We start from the raw sequence: 13751 nt of genomic DNA, 5'->3' as shown, positions 1-13751 counted from the left end.
GATTTCTAACTATGCTAAATGTCATCAAATGAAAAACAAAACAGAAATCCACTAAAGGTCTGAGAACCCTTTTGCCATCCCCAATGTTTGTTATGTAGGCATTCTTTCTTTTCATTCAAGCCACTATGATATGTGATCATTTCATTCTGGCATTCAGTGGCATACACCAAATGATGCTGGCTTGGTGGGATATAGTAGGAAATTAAGGAAGGATCATACAAAACAGCTCCAAGTACACAGCAAGGATGTTGCTAGGAACAGTACCCACCCTCACACTCCACAGTCCAGATAATGTCACTGGCCCTCCGCAACATGGCCTCAAGTCCCGATCTTCTGCTCAGAATACTGTGTTGCTTGCTGCAGTGAAATGGTCCCATCAGAAACAAAGCACCTCTCCAAAAAGAAAAGGGAAGAGTTAATTATTCTTGATAAAGGGCTTTGTTTCCAGTAAGACTATTTCACTGTAGTAAGCTACATTAACATTGGGGCTACTAAAGTGGTCATGTAGACAGGATTGGGATTTACTTTTCGAAGCACTGAACATGACTCTAATGTCACAAAGATAGGATGTGGTGCCAATTACTTTTATTTTATGCAAAAGAGAGAGCTGACAAAATCAGCAACAAACAGAAGGTACTAACTAGAATGTGATTAGCTACAACTATTCCCCAACGAAACACTTCTGATTCAAACTCCTCTCAGGTGATAAATGCTTTACTGAGTTCGTTACCTCAACAGCATTGCTGATTAAAGGCACGGAGGCATCATGATTTATTCTACAGTTTGGTAGCTCACCGACGCCCAGTTCATCTTGCATGTCACTTTTCTTTTCTGCATTGCTGGCCTCTTCGTGAGCATCCAGACTAGAAGCGCGGAGTGCGGCAGACAGCACATCCACTTGTGCTATCGGCAGAATAGGGAAAGGCAAATAAGCAGCAGAATTACAATGTGCATGCAAGTTTTTTCTCTGTTTGCATTATGTTATAAATGAAATGTATACTTTTTTGACACTGCCACCAAAAAGCTGAAAAAAACCTCTACTGTAGTAAATCATTAGTCCTCCAAAAGAAAAAGTAAAACACTAATATGCTTTCTTAAGATTAAAAATGTTTATCCACTACTGAACATTATTCCACGTTAGTATGAAAAGAGGTGCTATCTAATTTTGGAGAGAACTCCAGTTTATTAAAAAGAGTCAATTTCAGTGTAAGTTAACTACATTTTGGTAGTGCATGAATTGAACTTACAAGGCTTACTTACTAAGCTATTTTAGCAGAAGAGCAGTCACACAAACCCTGCCAACATAAAACAATGGTAATTACATAGATTTCTGTTGCAGTTACATTTAAGCATGTCATATCCTATTCCAGGTTATTTTTCTCTCTTTTTGAAAATGAAATTAGTGACTAGTCCCAAACACAGGGATCCCAAATGAGCATTGTCTTGCTTGCAGTAAGCCAAAATGACAACTTACCAAGAAGTGGTTCTTAAATCTGGCAAATAGCACTGTCTGTTTTGAGTTTACATCTTCTTTATAAATGATTCAAAACTAAGACAAAGCATTCTTCTTTCCCCCCAAATGAGAAATTTATCAAAAAATACTGCTTAGCTTTACTTCAAATAACAATCTGCCTAGATGTTGAAAATATAAAAATTTATGAAAATTTAACTTCAAGTTCATTTGGTACAAAGATTAGAAAGTGTGCCCCTGCTTAATAAGAAAAGCAATCAGAGTAACGATTTTATTAAGGTAACTACTGCTATACTACCACATTTATAAAATTCTAGTATATTAGGTACCTGGCACAGGAAACACACAGGATGAGGTTCTATTCTATTAGGTCATTATATGCTAAATTAAGTAAGTAAATTGAAGGTGTTTAATCACGAAAAGTTACTCATGAAAAGTGTTCTCGTTCTTTAGAGAATTTCAGCTGCAGTGTGTATGAACCCTTTTAACCACTTTAGCTATTCCTTTTGGAATCTTTTTAAGTTCCCCAAACAAAATCAAAATAGTATTAAAGGAGACTGCACAATACATAAAGGTTAAAATGTTTTGTCCCACATGAAACGCATCGTGTGTGTGTGTGTGTGTGTGTGTGTGTGTGTGTGTGTGTGAGAAAGAGAGAGAGAGAGAGAGAAGGAGAGAAAGAGAGAGAGAAGGAGAGAGAGGGTAGGAGAGAGAGAGGGAGGGAGAGGGAAAGGTCGATCCCTAAGGCATCTTGATTCTGTTTCCTGGGGAAGTAACTAATAAATCAGAGCTTTTCAACGAGTAGTTCGTTTAGAGATAAATGATAACTTTACAGAGATCATTTATCTCTAAACGAACTACTCTTTTTACGTTAATCTTCATTTTTAAGTTTGTACATTCAAAAAAGTTTGAATTACTTTGAAGTTTGTTCTTCAAAACATTGACATAAAGAACATGAAGATAGAGACTTGCTGATTCTTCAGACAACCTGATGCTTAAATTTTCCAGGAGAAAATGAGGTGGAATCTAATGCTTGGCTAATGCTGAAATTTTAGTAAGATATACCATCATGTCGATTTTAAGAAAACAGAACACATAGGTCTTTATCAAGATCTCCATTTTCACATAAGCTAGATTGAAGTCCCAGAAACCAGAGCTCATTTAATCACAGCTTTGTGAAGAAACACAGTCCACAGTGATTCATACTCAAAAATAGAAACCACCTGGAAACTCTGAATTTTACTCTGTTCCTGAAAAAGCTGGTACAGCTGAGCTAGACCTTTATAATCTCCAACTCTTCCACAAAAATACTGGTGGTTAGTCACAAATTCCTAACAATTTATTGATTTCCGTTAGTAAACAATATGAATTTTCTGACCACAACTGCAGAAGGGCTCAATTCTTCCACTGGGCCTAAATTCGAAAGAAATCTGTATTTTGTGAGTTTAGGCAGTTTTCCCTCTTGTAGTCTATGAACCTAACTGTGGTAAATATCAAGCTGGCATCAATACTTCTACTTGGTCACTATTCAAGTTAAATTTTGAATCAGCCAGGGATTTGAAACTGCCCTGGACAAAGACAGAAAAATCTTAAATAACCTAGGCAAATATTTTTGAAAAGAAGATCTTTTATACCTTCATATTTCACCACTTCCCTTTTTGGCCTTTTCTGTAGGATCTATTTCTGTTCTATAACTGAGAAAGGATTTTCTTTTTCTAACAGCAATATCTCATTCTAGTGCATGGAAACACTTAAATTTTTTGGCTAAAAACTCATCAAGAAAAATAAAACCTATCAATGCTTCAGGCAAGGTATGAGTGAAATTAGCAAGACTGTGAAGCAAAGGTTGCCTTAAAAGAAAAATACCTTAAGTCTTACTATATTTTCCCATGATGTTACCCACCAAACAGTGATAAGGGAAAAGAACTAGTGGTACCAGGCTTGCAAAAGCTGAAATTTGCCTTTTGAAAGGTATGCCCAAGGGTGGTTTCTCTGGGCAACGCCTCCCCAGATCTTATGGGGAACTGTCAAGAAAAAATTTACATGTAACATAACTAATTTAGTTCCAAGTCAGAACTTAGTTTCCAATTTTGGATTAAAGTTCTGCCTTTTAAAAAAGTAGACATTTTCTGACAGTTTGAAGGAAATGACTGCCCACATAGCAGAATTAGAAAAGAAAGGTATCCAAAACTAAAGGTATAGCCCTTTAAAAAATCGAAAATTAAGACGTAGTAAATTTTCAATTAACTATGAAATTAACATGGATTAAAAATGCTCTCAGATTTCAATAAAATCAAAAACTTAAGAATTCTGTAGCCTAAGCAGAAAAGCCCCAGCACTGCCCATCTATGTTTTACTGTAGAACATGCGACACATTGGCAGTTTCCATACTGTCTCACCCTTCTGTGCTCTTTGGAACTGGGATTTTAGCCTGCTTTGTTGTTGTTACATATCTAGTGCCCAAGAGAGTATCAGGAACATGGTAGGTGCTCAATAAGTAATGCTGAATCAATCAATCAATCAATGACTATGTTATGAAAATATCCTAATGAACAGAAAGAACGTGACAAATTTAAAACGTAGCAGGGTTAAGAAGTAAATTAGAAAGAGAACTGATTAAATCACAATATAGTATTTGTGTTGAAATCCCTCAACTGCAGCCTGTAAATTTACAATACAATTTTAAGTCAAACATGGTATTAGTCATCTTCCGAAAAGCGAAGTCATACACTAAAACTTTAAAAAAAGCAAATGATGTATATTACTTTTAGGTTATTTGTGGGAAAAAAATTAAAGTAGTAAATTCAACATTTCAGTATTAAATGCCTACTATGTGTCAGAGAATTAGCAGGTATTATAATACAGTGAGAGCTTCCAAATAGGCTTAAAGCCTTTTTCCATAAAAACAGAGTGTAAGAAAAAGTATGAAAGTTACTGAAATTTGATCAGCTGAATAAAACTTAAGGTGATAAATGATAATAACATTTAAGCAAAAAGCTGAACACTGTAAAGACATTATCAAGATCTGATTATACTCAGCTGTGAACATCTTAGTTTTAAATGTAATTCTCTGTGTCTCAATTCTCCTCATCTAGGGGTGGAAGAGAGTGAAGGGATGGAGGGAGATTACAAGATTTTGATGAATATTCTAATTTATCAAATAAAACAAAACCTCAGTACTTGCTACATCATCAAGTTGTCATAAAATGCAGAATGCTGTTTCAACAGGGTAAAAATCAATGACAGAAGCCACACTGAGGAATGAGCAAAGAAAGTGAAGTTGTAAGGTTTTCATAAAAAATAATCTACTACAAGAGAGAAAAAATAGGATATGCTATTGAAAATAGTCAGCCCTCTGTTCTTGCTCTTGTTTTAGAATAAAAAGGAATGAACTACTGAGACGTGAACAAGGATAAATCTCAAATACAGTATGCTAAGTGACGGAAGTCATCAAGAAGGTTTGTATCACTTGAGTCTGTGTGGTATTTTGCAAAAGGCAAAATCACAGGGACAGAAAACAGATCAGAGGTTCTAGAGGCTGGGCATGGAAGAACTGACTATAAAGGAGGACAAGGGAATATTCTGGGGTAATGGAACTGTTCTATAACTTGATGGTGCTGGTGCTGGTGCTGGTTACCCACAACTACCTGTGTTTATCAAATCTCACAGAACTGTCCATTCAAAAGGGTAAACTTTATAGATATAAATCATGTCCCAATAAATCTAAAAAAAAGGTTAAAAAAATGAAACTGATGACCCACCAGTTAAATTAACTTTAAACATCAAGGATATAAATTTGCCTTTAATCAAATCATTTAATTTTTCTCCAAGTATAAAATTATAATAGGAAATCTTTAAAAATTCATGATAAATTAAAGCCAAATAAAGATAACTGCTAACTTAAGTACCGCTGATACAATTTTAAAAGTTTAAACAGGAGGTTTTGTATGTTTTAGAAGGATACTGAAAGTATCACTTATCTGCTTTAAAAATTGTTCAGTGTTTACTAACACTGAACAAACCAGTAAGTTTACAGATTTTAGCTTTTGGAACTAACAAAGCCAAAAATAAAAAACATGCAGAAAGAGAGATAAATTCTGAAGACTTGTAATTATGGAATTTTTCAAAATTGTTTGTTTTAAATAACATCTCAGAATCCACTGCATGAGGTTATGAGAGTCACTGGAGGGCCTTAGTCTTAAAAGGAGCAGAATGAGAACAGCCACATCAGGTTCCAGCCTGAGACCTTAAACCACGTCCTGAGCCCCAGCAAGCAGAACCATGGAGACTGCTGCAGGACACCCCATTTCCCACATGGACTAATGAAGACCACATAGTCCTCTTAATAAGAGGCAACTTTTGATTTTAACACAGAACAACCTTTAAAGCTGTCATTCACAATGATAGAAGCTGGGTGATACACGTGTAACCCAACTGAAAAAAAGTCACACCTGAGAAAGTCATCTAATCGACTCTTGATCAAGTCTACAGCTCTTAAATCATCATATTCCATAGGAAAAAAGTATCTTTGTCTACTGTTAATAAAATGTAGTCCTTCCTTAAAAAAACAACACTGTGTTCACTGCTATTTTATAAAAAAGCTAATGAGACCCAGAGTAAAATAGTTAAGGCAGGACAAGATTTAAAATTGTAATGTAAAACACTGTTTGAATGACTGAAAATTTCAGAGAGCGATTTGTGAATCAATAATTCTGTATAATACTACAGTTAGGAACACAGTGATGAGCTTATCTAAATGAAATTTCCTAAAAATCAGAACATATTTATCAAAAAACATGGCAGCAATGGTCAAGATAAATTTTTAAAAGGCAAATTTTTGGGGGGAAAAAAGGTCAGAAAATACATTTTATATCAACCTTAGAATAAAGAATTTGATTGACTCTTCCATACCTTTAACATCTGGATCATCAATATGTGGCTCTAGATTTTCTATCATTTCTTCAAGCTCCTTTCTGGTGGCCATACTGATGTTTGAAGAACCTGGCATGGTGACTTCAGCTGTTTCTTCTGATCTCTCTGGGCTGAGTTTATTCCCAGAGCCCTCCTCAAGCTCTATATCTAGATCTATTTCAGGAAGAGGAGTCCTCCAGAAATGGAAGGAGTTGTACAATTCCTGATCTAAGAAAGCTGAATCTTGTGAACTGGTGCCAACCTCTGGCCATAACGCAGATTTGTAGTTATCAGGTTTTTTATCATTCTCATTACTAGCTACTTCTTGATGAGAGTCTGAGGACAAAGTACAAAATAAAGACCTGTCCATTGGAACACTTATTTCACTTGGAGATTTCCTAGATGTTTCAGCACGATTTTCCATTGTGTTTTCCAGTTTGACACTGGAATTATTAATACTGGAATCTGAAGGAACATCCTCTGGCCTGAGCTGTATATCTTCTGGGACTTCTTGATCTCTGATCCTTTTATTGTTTCATTTGGCGGGGGGGGGGGGGAAGATAAAAGTATAAAAACAATTACTGAAAAAAAAATCCATGAAAAATACGACATAAAGCATTTAGACAAGTAAAATATTAAAAATTACAGATTAGCCATACAAATTTAGTTTACATAAATTACTGATAATGCTTCTTTTTCCATCAGTTGTTCTGTGGTCAGAGATGTAAACATCTGTTAAGCCTAAGTCTATACAGTAAAGCATTAGACATTAGGTGGAGAAGATAATATTTAAGAATCTTGGGATTCTACAATACCATAATAATTTCAATAAAAAAAAAACCCGTACAAAATAGTTGAAAGATAAATTCAGACAATGCATTTCAAGATAGACACATTTTAAAAAGTATCTGAATTTTAAGATTATGGTATTGCCACTCTGCTCCAATGACACTGAAAAGCTGAGAATTAAAACCTATTTGCTTACGTAAAAAGAAAAAATCTCTATACAGTATTACAAAAGATCTTATTTACTGTCTCACCAAATATATTACAATCTGCTTAAGTTTTTTAAGGTATTTTATTTCTTCTATATTTTCCAGCTCTACTCCCAAATGTTTTCCCAAAATAGTCATAACCTAATTGATAAGGACAGACAGTTTAAGTTCCTAAATTAAAACTCACTAATTACCGCCATTATTATAAAACTAAAGCACTGTGATAAGTTTTGATATTTATCCCTTCCATTTTGTAAGACTCAATTAAATTTAACAAATATGAACTGAGCACCTACTAGGAGCCAGGAAATGAAACGAGTACTAAGGATTCGTATGTGAGCAAGATGCGGATCTTGCTCGGGAGATTACAATTAGAGGCAAATAGGAAAAACAAGCAAATAATTGTCAGATACAATGGTAAGTATGCACACTCAACACAGGAGGTAGAGGCGAGAGTTGAAATTAAAAAGCTTTAGAGGAAATGACATGAGTTGTGTTTACAAGAACCAATAAATGTTTATGAAGCTAAAGGGAAGAAAATTTACTGAAAGAATGAGTACATGCAAAGGCAAGGGTTATAGAGGAGGTATATAACATTCAGAAAACAGCAATGAGTTTATTACGGCTAAGAGAAGGAAATAATGGACAATAAGGATGGAAAATTTTGTGGAAACCACTATTTACATACTAAATACCTTTGGAATTTATCCTTTGGAATTTATCCTACGGCTACAGGAAATAAAGTAGGAATTAAGAGACTGACATTTTTAGATGTGTTATTTTTGAAAGACCATTCTGGAAGCAGAATAGAAAATTGGTTGGAGGTGAGACAGGAGGCAGGAAATATAGAAGAGCAGGTGAAAGATAGTGATGACTTTCTGAATGAAGGCAGTGTCTTTGGGGCTACAGAAGAAATAAACACATTCAAATGAAGACAAAACCAATAGGATTCGTTCACTTATTGCATGCTGGAGATGAGAACAAAAGAGAATTTGGGAAGATTTCCAGATTTCTGGCTAGAGCAACTGATCACATGCTGGTAGCACATAAAAGTGAAAAAGGCAGGGACAATTTAATAAGAAAGCTAATAAGTTCCAGTTTGGACAGGCGGAGTTAGGTATCTATGTTAGAGGTGGTGGTGAAATCTATGGGAAACTGGTCAGACAGTGGAGACAGATTTGGAGGTCATCAACTCAAGAAGGACATGTGTAAGGCTTAGACGGGTGTGAAGCAAAAAATATGAATGAAGGAAACCATGACAATCACATAGAGTAACAAAGAGTGAAGGCATTTTTTTTTGTATAAAAGGATGATTGAAGATGAGCATATTTTTAGGCTTGGAGAAAGCAGTTAGAAGAGATGAAGAAACTGGAGACACAGAAGACTGACGAAATAAGTGATAAAGCAGAAAGATTATGGGTTCAAGAATATAAGTGGACAGATAAAGAGACACCTCTTTCTAAGAAATATGAAAGAGAAGTAAAGATAGATATGTAGGTAAATTTGTAAGGAGAGTGTCGAGAAAAAAAAAGGTGCTGGCTTGAAACATTATGCACCTTTATATATACACAATAAAAGATATTAAACAGAAGGCCTCCAGAACCGTGCAAATGGAAGGTGTGACATTAACACCTATGTAATATCCCACTGAACAGCCACCACACATTCTCATGAAATTATTAACTTCTCTCTCATAAGGCTTTTTATCTCATAGCAATGTTCTCATTATTTTCAAAAAACACTTTTTAAAAACGCATGCTGGTTATAAAGTTTTTAAAATATAAATATTTAATTTAAATATTTAATATTTATATTAAAAATATTATTAAAAATATTTAACAAGTCATCTGAAAACATCAGTGATAGTATTTTAAATTGTTGTTGCCCTTTCATTCTTATAATTATACAATATATAGTATGCATATATAATAAAATTCTGTTAAGACTATGAAAACATTGAAGTGCAAAAGTTCTTAAGATTCTTTTCCCAGCACCGGTACTACATTAATATAAAACTCTAAGCCTTTTAGGGGCTCAGATCCACATTTACTCCTTATTCATAAAAATGAGAGACTGGCCTAAAAGATCCTTTCCCTCTCCAAAAATAGTTCTTGAAGCTAGTGCTGTTATGCAAAATAAATGTCTTCTATATGTATATGAATTATATATTTTCCAATGTTGTTCTTATTAAAAGATATTTAGTTTTTTGTTTTAAAGAAAGTGGTATAATTGGTAAAATCTGAATAAAATCTCTAGATTAGATGAGAGTATTGTATCTATGTTAATTCCTTAATTTTGGTATTTGGACTGTGTGGTTACGTGTTAATGTCTGTGTTTTGAGGAAATACAGCGAAATATTTAAGAAAGGTGAAAATAATATTATGTCTTTTTAGGTAGTCTTAACTACATTAAACTTATTCTCAAAGAATTCAGAAAAAAAGAGTAATAAAGGAAATATGGTGCAATGTTAATATTTGGAGAATCTGGGTAAAGGTTATATGGGATTCTTTGTGCTATTTTTGGAGTTTTTATGATAACTTGCAAATTCAATTTTAAAAAGTATGGTAACAAGTTATTTGGTAGGGGTAGGAAGAAAATGGGTAAAATCTGTAAGACTTCATCTCTTATTTGATGAAGTTAAGAAAATACCATTTAAAATACACGAAAGAACCCAATTAAAAGGCCAATCAATACATAAAACTATTTCAAGGGCCTGAAGTTCCTTGATCACTATTTCACCTTAGCATTCAAGTTAACTTTTAATACTAAAATTAATTAAGAATATCAAAATTTAATATTCTTAGCAGAAAAAACAAGGAAGAATGGCCATGGCATTCTATTTGATTAATGCAAAATTACTAGCTTGTCCAAACTGAAAGCTCCCAAAACAACTTGAAAGAGACAAAAAAATTTCCCTAGTATTAAATTCTTAGAAGAATTACTATATGTATGAATAACAGTTGCTTCAAACTGTCAAAAATATAAATTCTCTAAATATAGATTTCTAGGTTTTTTTCTGGAGCTGGATAATAGTCAATTCAAGATTAAGCTGCTAAATGCCAAAATTCTGATCTTAATTGTCAGATTTCCAAATGCCATTATACAAACAAAAACGTCTGAAAAATTAAGGAGACACGATTCTGCATGAGATTTATCCTACCTCCTAAGAGAATGTAGGTAATAAGAGCGACTGAAGGTAAACCAAAAATTTCTCTCAAAAAGAATCTTAAGTTTCCTTTAGTGTCTACATAAATTTACAATATCCTCAGCGTTCTTCACTAGAGACCATGGGCGTAGAAAAATAAGTCTCTGTACACGTATTTCAAGGAAAAAATGACCTACAGAACATATGGTTAAAGAAGCACACTGTATCCTGAGATAAAAGCAAAGAATAATCTCCATAATATATCTTTCAATTACTGCAAATTAACTAACTGAAGTTTTAACAGCAGTGAAATACTTCTGAATTTGTACCAATAACAATCAATTTTACTTTCAAATAATTAGCATTAAGCTAAACTGACAAAAAAGTGGTTCAGTAATGTAAGGTTTTTGAAATCAAATATTATTAATTTGTTATTTTCTTATAATAATTAATTCAAGATTTATCATGTGTCAACTATGTGCCAGGCCCAGTGAAGGTGGTGGTATATATAAAGATAAACAGCGAGACAGTTATTCCGAATGGACTTGTCATCTACTAGAGTGATATATACAAATACACAACTGAAAAGATATGATTAAAATTTAGTATTCTCATTCCAGTCCTACTAACAGCCAAGATGCAAACACTGTGAATTTCCTGCAAAACTCAGGGAAAGATTTTTGGAGGTAGTTGAATTTAGAGACAGAAGACATGCTGACATCGACTTTATTAAATGAAGTATGAATGGAATAGGGGGGCTTCCAGAACAGAAAAAAGGGAGAGCCAAAAGAACATAATATATTCAGAGAACAATATAATTGTTGGTTTGACTAAATAAAAAAGAGAATGCTTATTTTACATAATTTAGAAATGCAAATTTGAACACTTTACTCTGCTTCTGAAGTAGCCTTCATTAACACCTTCAAAGAACAATTAAAAGCCTGATCTAGGGTGAGTGAAAGATAAATTCTGTATATAAAGTCAGATGTTTATAATCAATAAATGCTTCATAAAGTGTTAAGTGATAGTAAATGTCTCCGGGATCAGATGAAACAATATATAATAAATAGTAGTGGAAATATATTGCCAAAAACTTGCTTGCTTTGTAAGATATTTAGAAATCTTAATTCTATGAAACTGAGAAGCCCTTGAGAACAGGAACCAAGTTCTCTATTTCCATCTATAAGAAGCTGGTTCTTAGTAGGTGCTCAATTAATTTTTGCATAATCAATCAATTAATCTTAAATAGCAAGAAAACCAGTTTTAACAAAGCTGAAAACAAACACCAGTGCAGTATTTAAGAGAGAGCAAACAAACTAATGGTTCTGAGATTAATAATATACAAGACAACTCTTTCTGAAGCTCGGAAGCAAAACTATATAATATACAAAAGCTTTTACAACATTTAGCACAAACTCCTTCCCTAGCCAGGAACTTTCTCTTCTTTCCCTTATGCCATTAACACAATTCAATAAAGTCTAATAATATAATGAAAATCCAATGCTACAAATAGTATTGACTTGACATTAAGACATATCTCACCACAATGGAAGAGAAATTCAGGTTTGTAGCTAAAAGATAACTCCCTTTAAATAGCTTTCCAATAACGTCCTATACTGGCAGTCAGAAAAACTACTGGCCATGATATCCCCACCAACTATTTTTGTCAGTATCTGTTTATGTAGTGTCTATGGCTGCTACACACTGCAAAAGCAGAGTTGAGTAGTTGTGATGGAGACAGAAAATATTAATTAATTTTTACAGAAAGTCTGCTGATCGTGTCCTACACAATTCTGTAAATTTTCAATTTCACTTACTATACTCTCTCCAGACTTAAAAAATAAATGTTACATAATAGTCTGTACGATTAGATAGTGAAAAGGTATGCTGACTTTAAAAATGAAAAACAGGTAACACCCTTCCACCCCCAATCATTATTTTTGTCAAACTCCTTGCAGCAGCTGTTTTCAAAAGAACTGACAGACTTTGCTTGCTAGGAAGGCAGGTTTAGAGTGATTTTTCTTCCTTTACAAAAAACAGTACCTCAGGTTTGTTTGGCTATTCAGCAGGACAGTAGGAGAACGGGCAAAAAGGTAAAACAAGGCAGCAGAGAAGAAAGAAGAACTGCCAAATCAAAACACCAAGAAAGCAAATATCACAGTATCAAGACCTACAGAAGAAAATGTCCATTAGCATCATGACAAGGGAGGGACAAGACACTATGGTAACTCAAGCATTACAGTAGGGACTGTTTCTAAAACAGGTACTCAGTTATTTCAAGTGTACACCTTGTAAAAGTTTGTTTGTTTCCCATACACTAAGTAAAGTTTGAATTATTTCTTCCCTAAGTATATATTATTATAAATTTAAAAAACTAAAACTCTATTAAATTTTTTAAATGCAAAAAAATAAAATAAAAATCAGAGTTGTTTTTAAGCTTAATTTTAAAATCTGTGGCCCTATTAGATTAATATACTTAAAACTGATATTCTAGGTAGTAAGTACACTAATTTGGTGCTAATCATTAAAATACTTTCCCCCTCAGTTGAGAGATTATAATCATCATTCTACAGACGGAGGATCCAAGATATACAACTAAATTTACTGACTGGAAGAAAAAATAATAGTAGGAAATGGACTATATACTAAAACAAACATATCCCTAAGTTAGGTTTTACTCCTTAAAAAATTAAACTCTTTAAATGAGATAACCATTGCCTTGTATATTCTCAATGTTAACAGATAGTTTACTAGGAAAATAATTTATTAAATAAACTTATTCCAAACTAGTATCAAATCTATCATTTAGAGTTTTCTATGTGCCTGGCATCAAGCTCAGTGTGTCACGTACATTTTCATCTACTCATCTAATATAAAACCAACCAAAATGACATTTAACAAATGTATTTAAAATAAAACTCTACGAAAATATTTACCAATTTGTATAATTAAGAGAAACAGTAAACTCTCCAAAAAGAACACTTATTATGAAATAGTGAATATGAAAAAAAAGTTCTCAGGCAGTTAAACTGGAAAGCAAGTTTTAAAAAATTATACCTATTTTTGTCTTCTACTGATGTATCTTCTGAACTTTTGTTTTCTTCTTTAAAATACTGGCCTGAGCTAGATGGATTGGCAAAAGTAGATATGAAAGGTCCCAGAGACTGAAAAGCTGCTTGGCGAACCTATGAAAGAAAAAAGGATAAAACATAAATATACAGGATTATTA

The 13751-nt window shown here is 33.5% G+C and overlaps 1 protein-coding gene across 3 annotated transcripts in view; it reads right to left on the bottom strand.

The window, feature by feature from the left end:
• PPP4R1 (protein phosphatase 4 regulatory subunit 1) overlaps positions 1–13751 on the bottom strand; it is a 64440-nt gene that overhangs the window by 14211 nt on the left and 36478 nt on the right. For all 3 annotated transcript variants that reach the window (XM_023534173.1, XM_011366157.2, XM_011366156.2), the window contains exons 9-11: positions 13580–13707; positions 6383–6906; positions 731–903 (exon numbers count right to left, since the gene is read on the bottom strand). In XM_023534173.1, coding sequence (XP_023389941.1) covers positions 731–903; positions 6383–6906; positions 13580–13707 — 825 coding nt within the window. The remainder of the gene's footprint in view (positions 1–730; positions 904–6382; positions 6907–13579; positions 13708–13751) is intronic.

This window comes from Pteropus vampyrus, unplaced genomic scaffold, assembly GCF_000151845.1.
Source record: "Pteropus vampyrus isolate Shadow unplaced genomic scaffold, Pvam_2.0 Scaffold122, whole genome shotgun sequence".
Lineage (NCBI taxonomy): Eukaryota > Metazoa > Chordata > Mammalia > Chiroptera > Pteropodidae > Pteropus > Pteropus vampyrus.
This window is presented reverse-complemented; position numbering and strand designations above follow the sequence as displayed.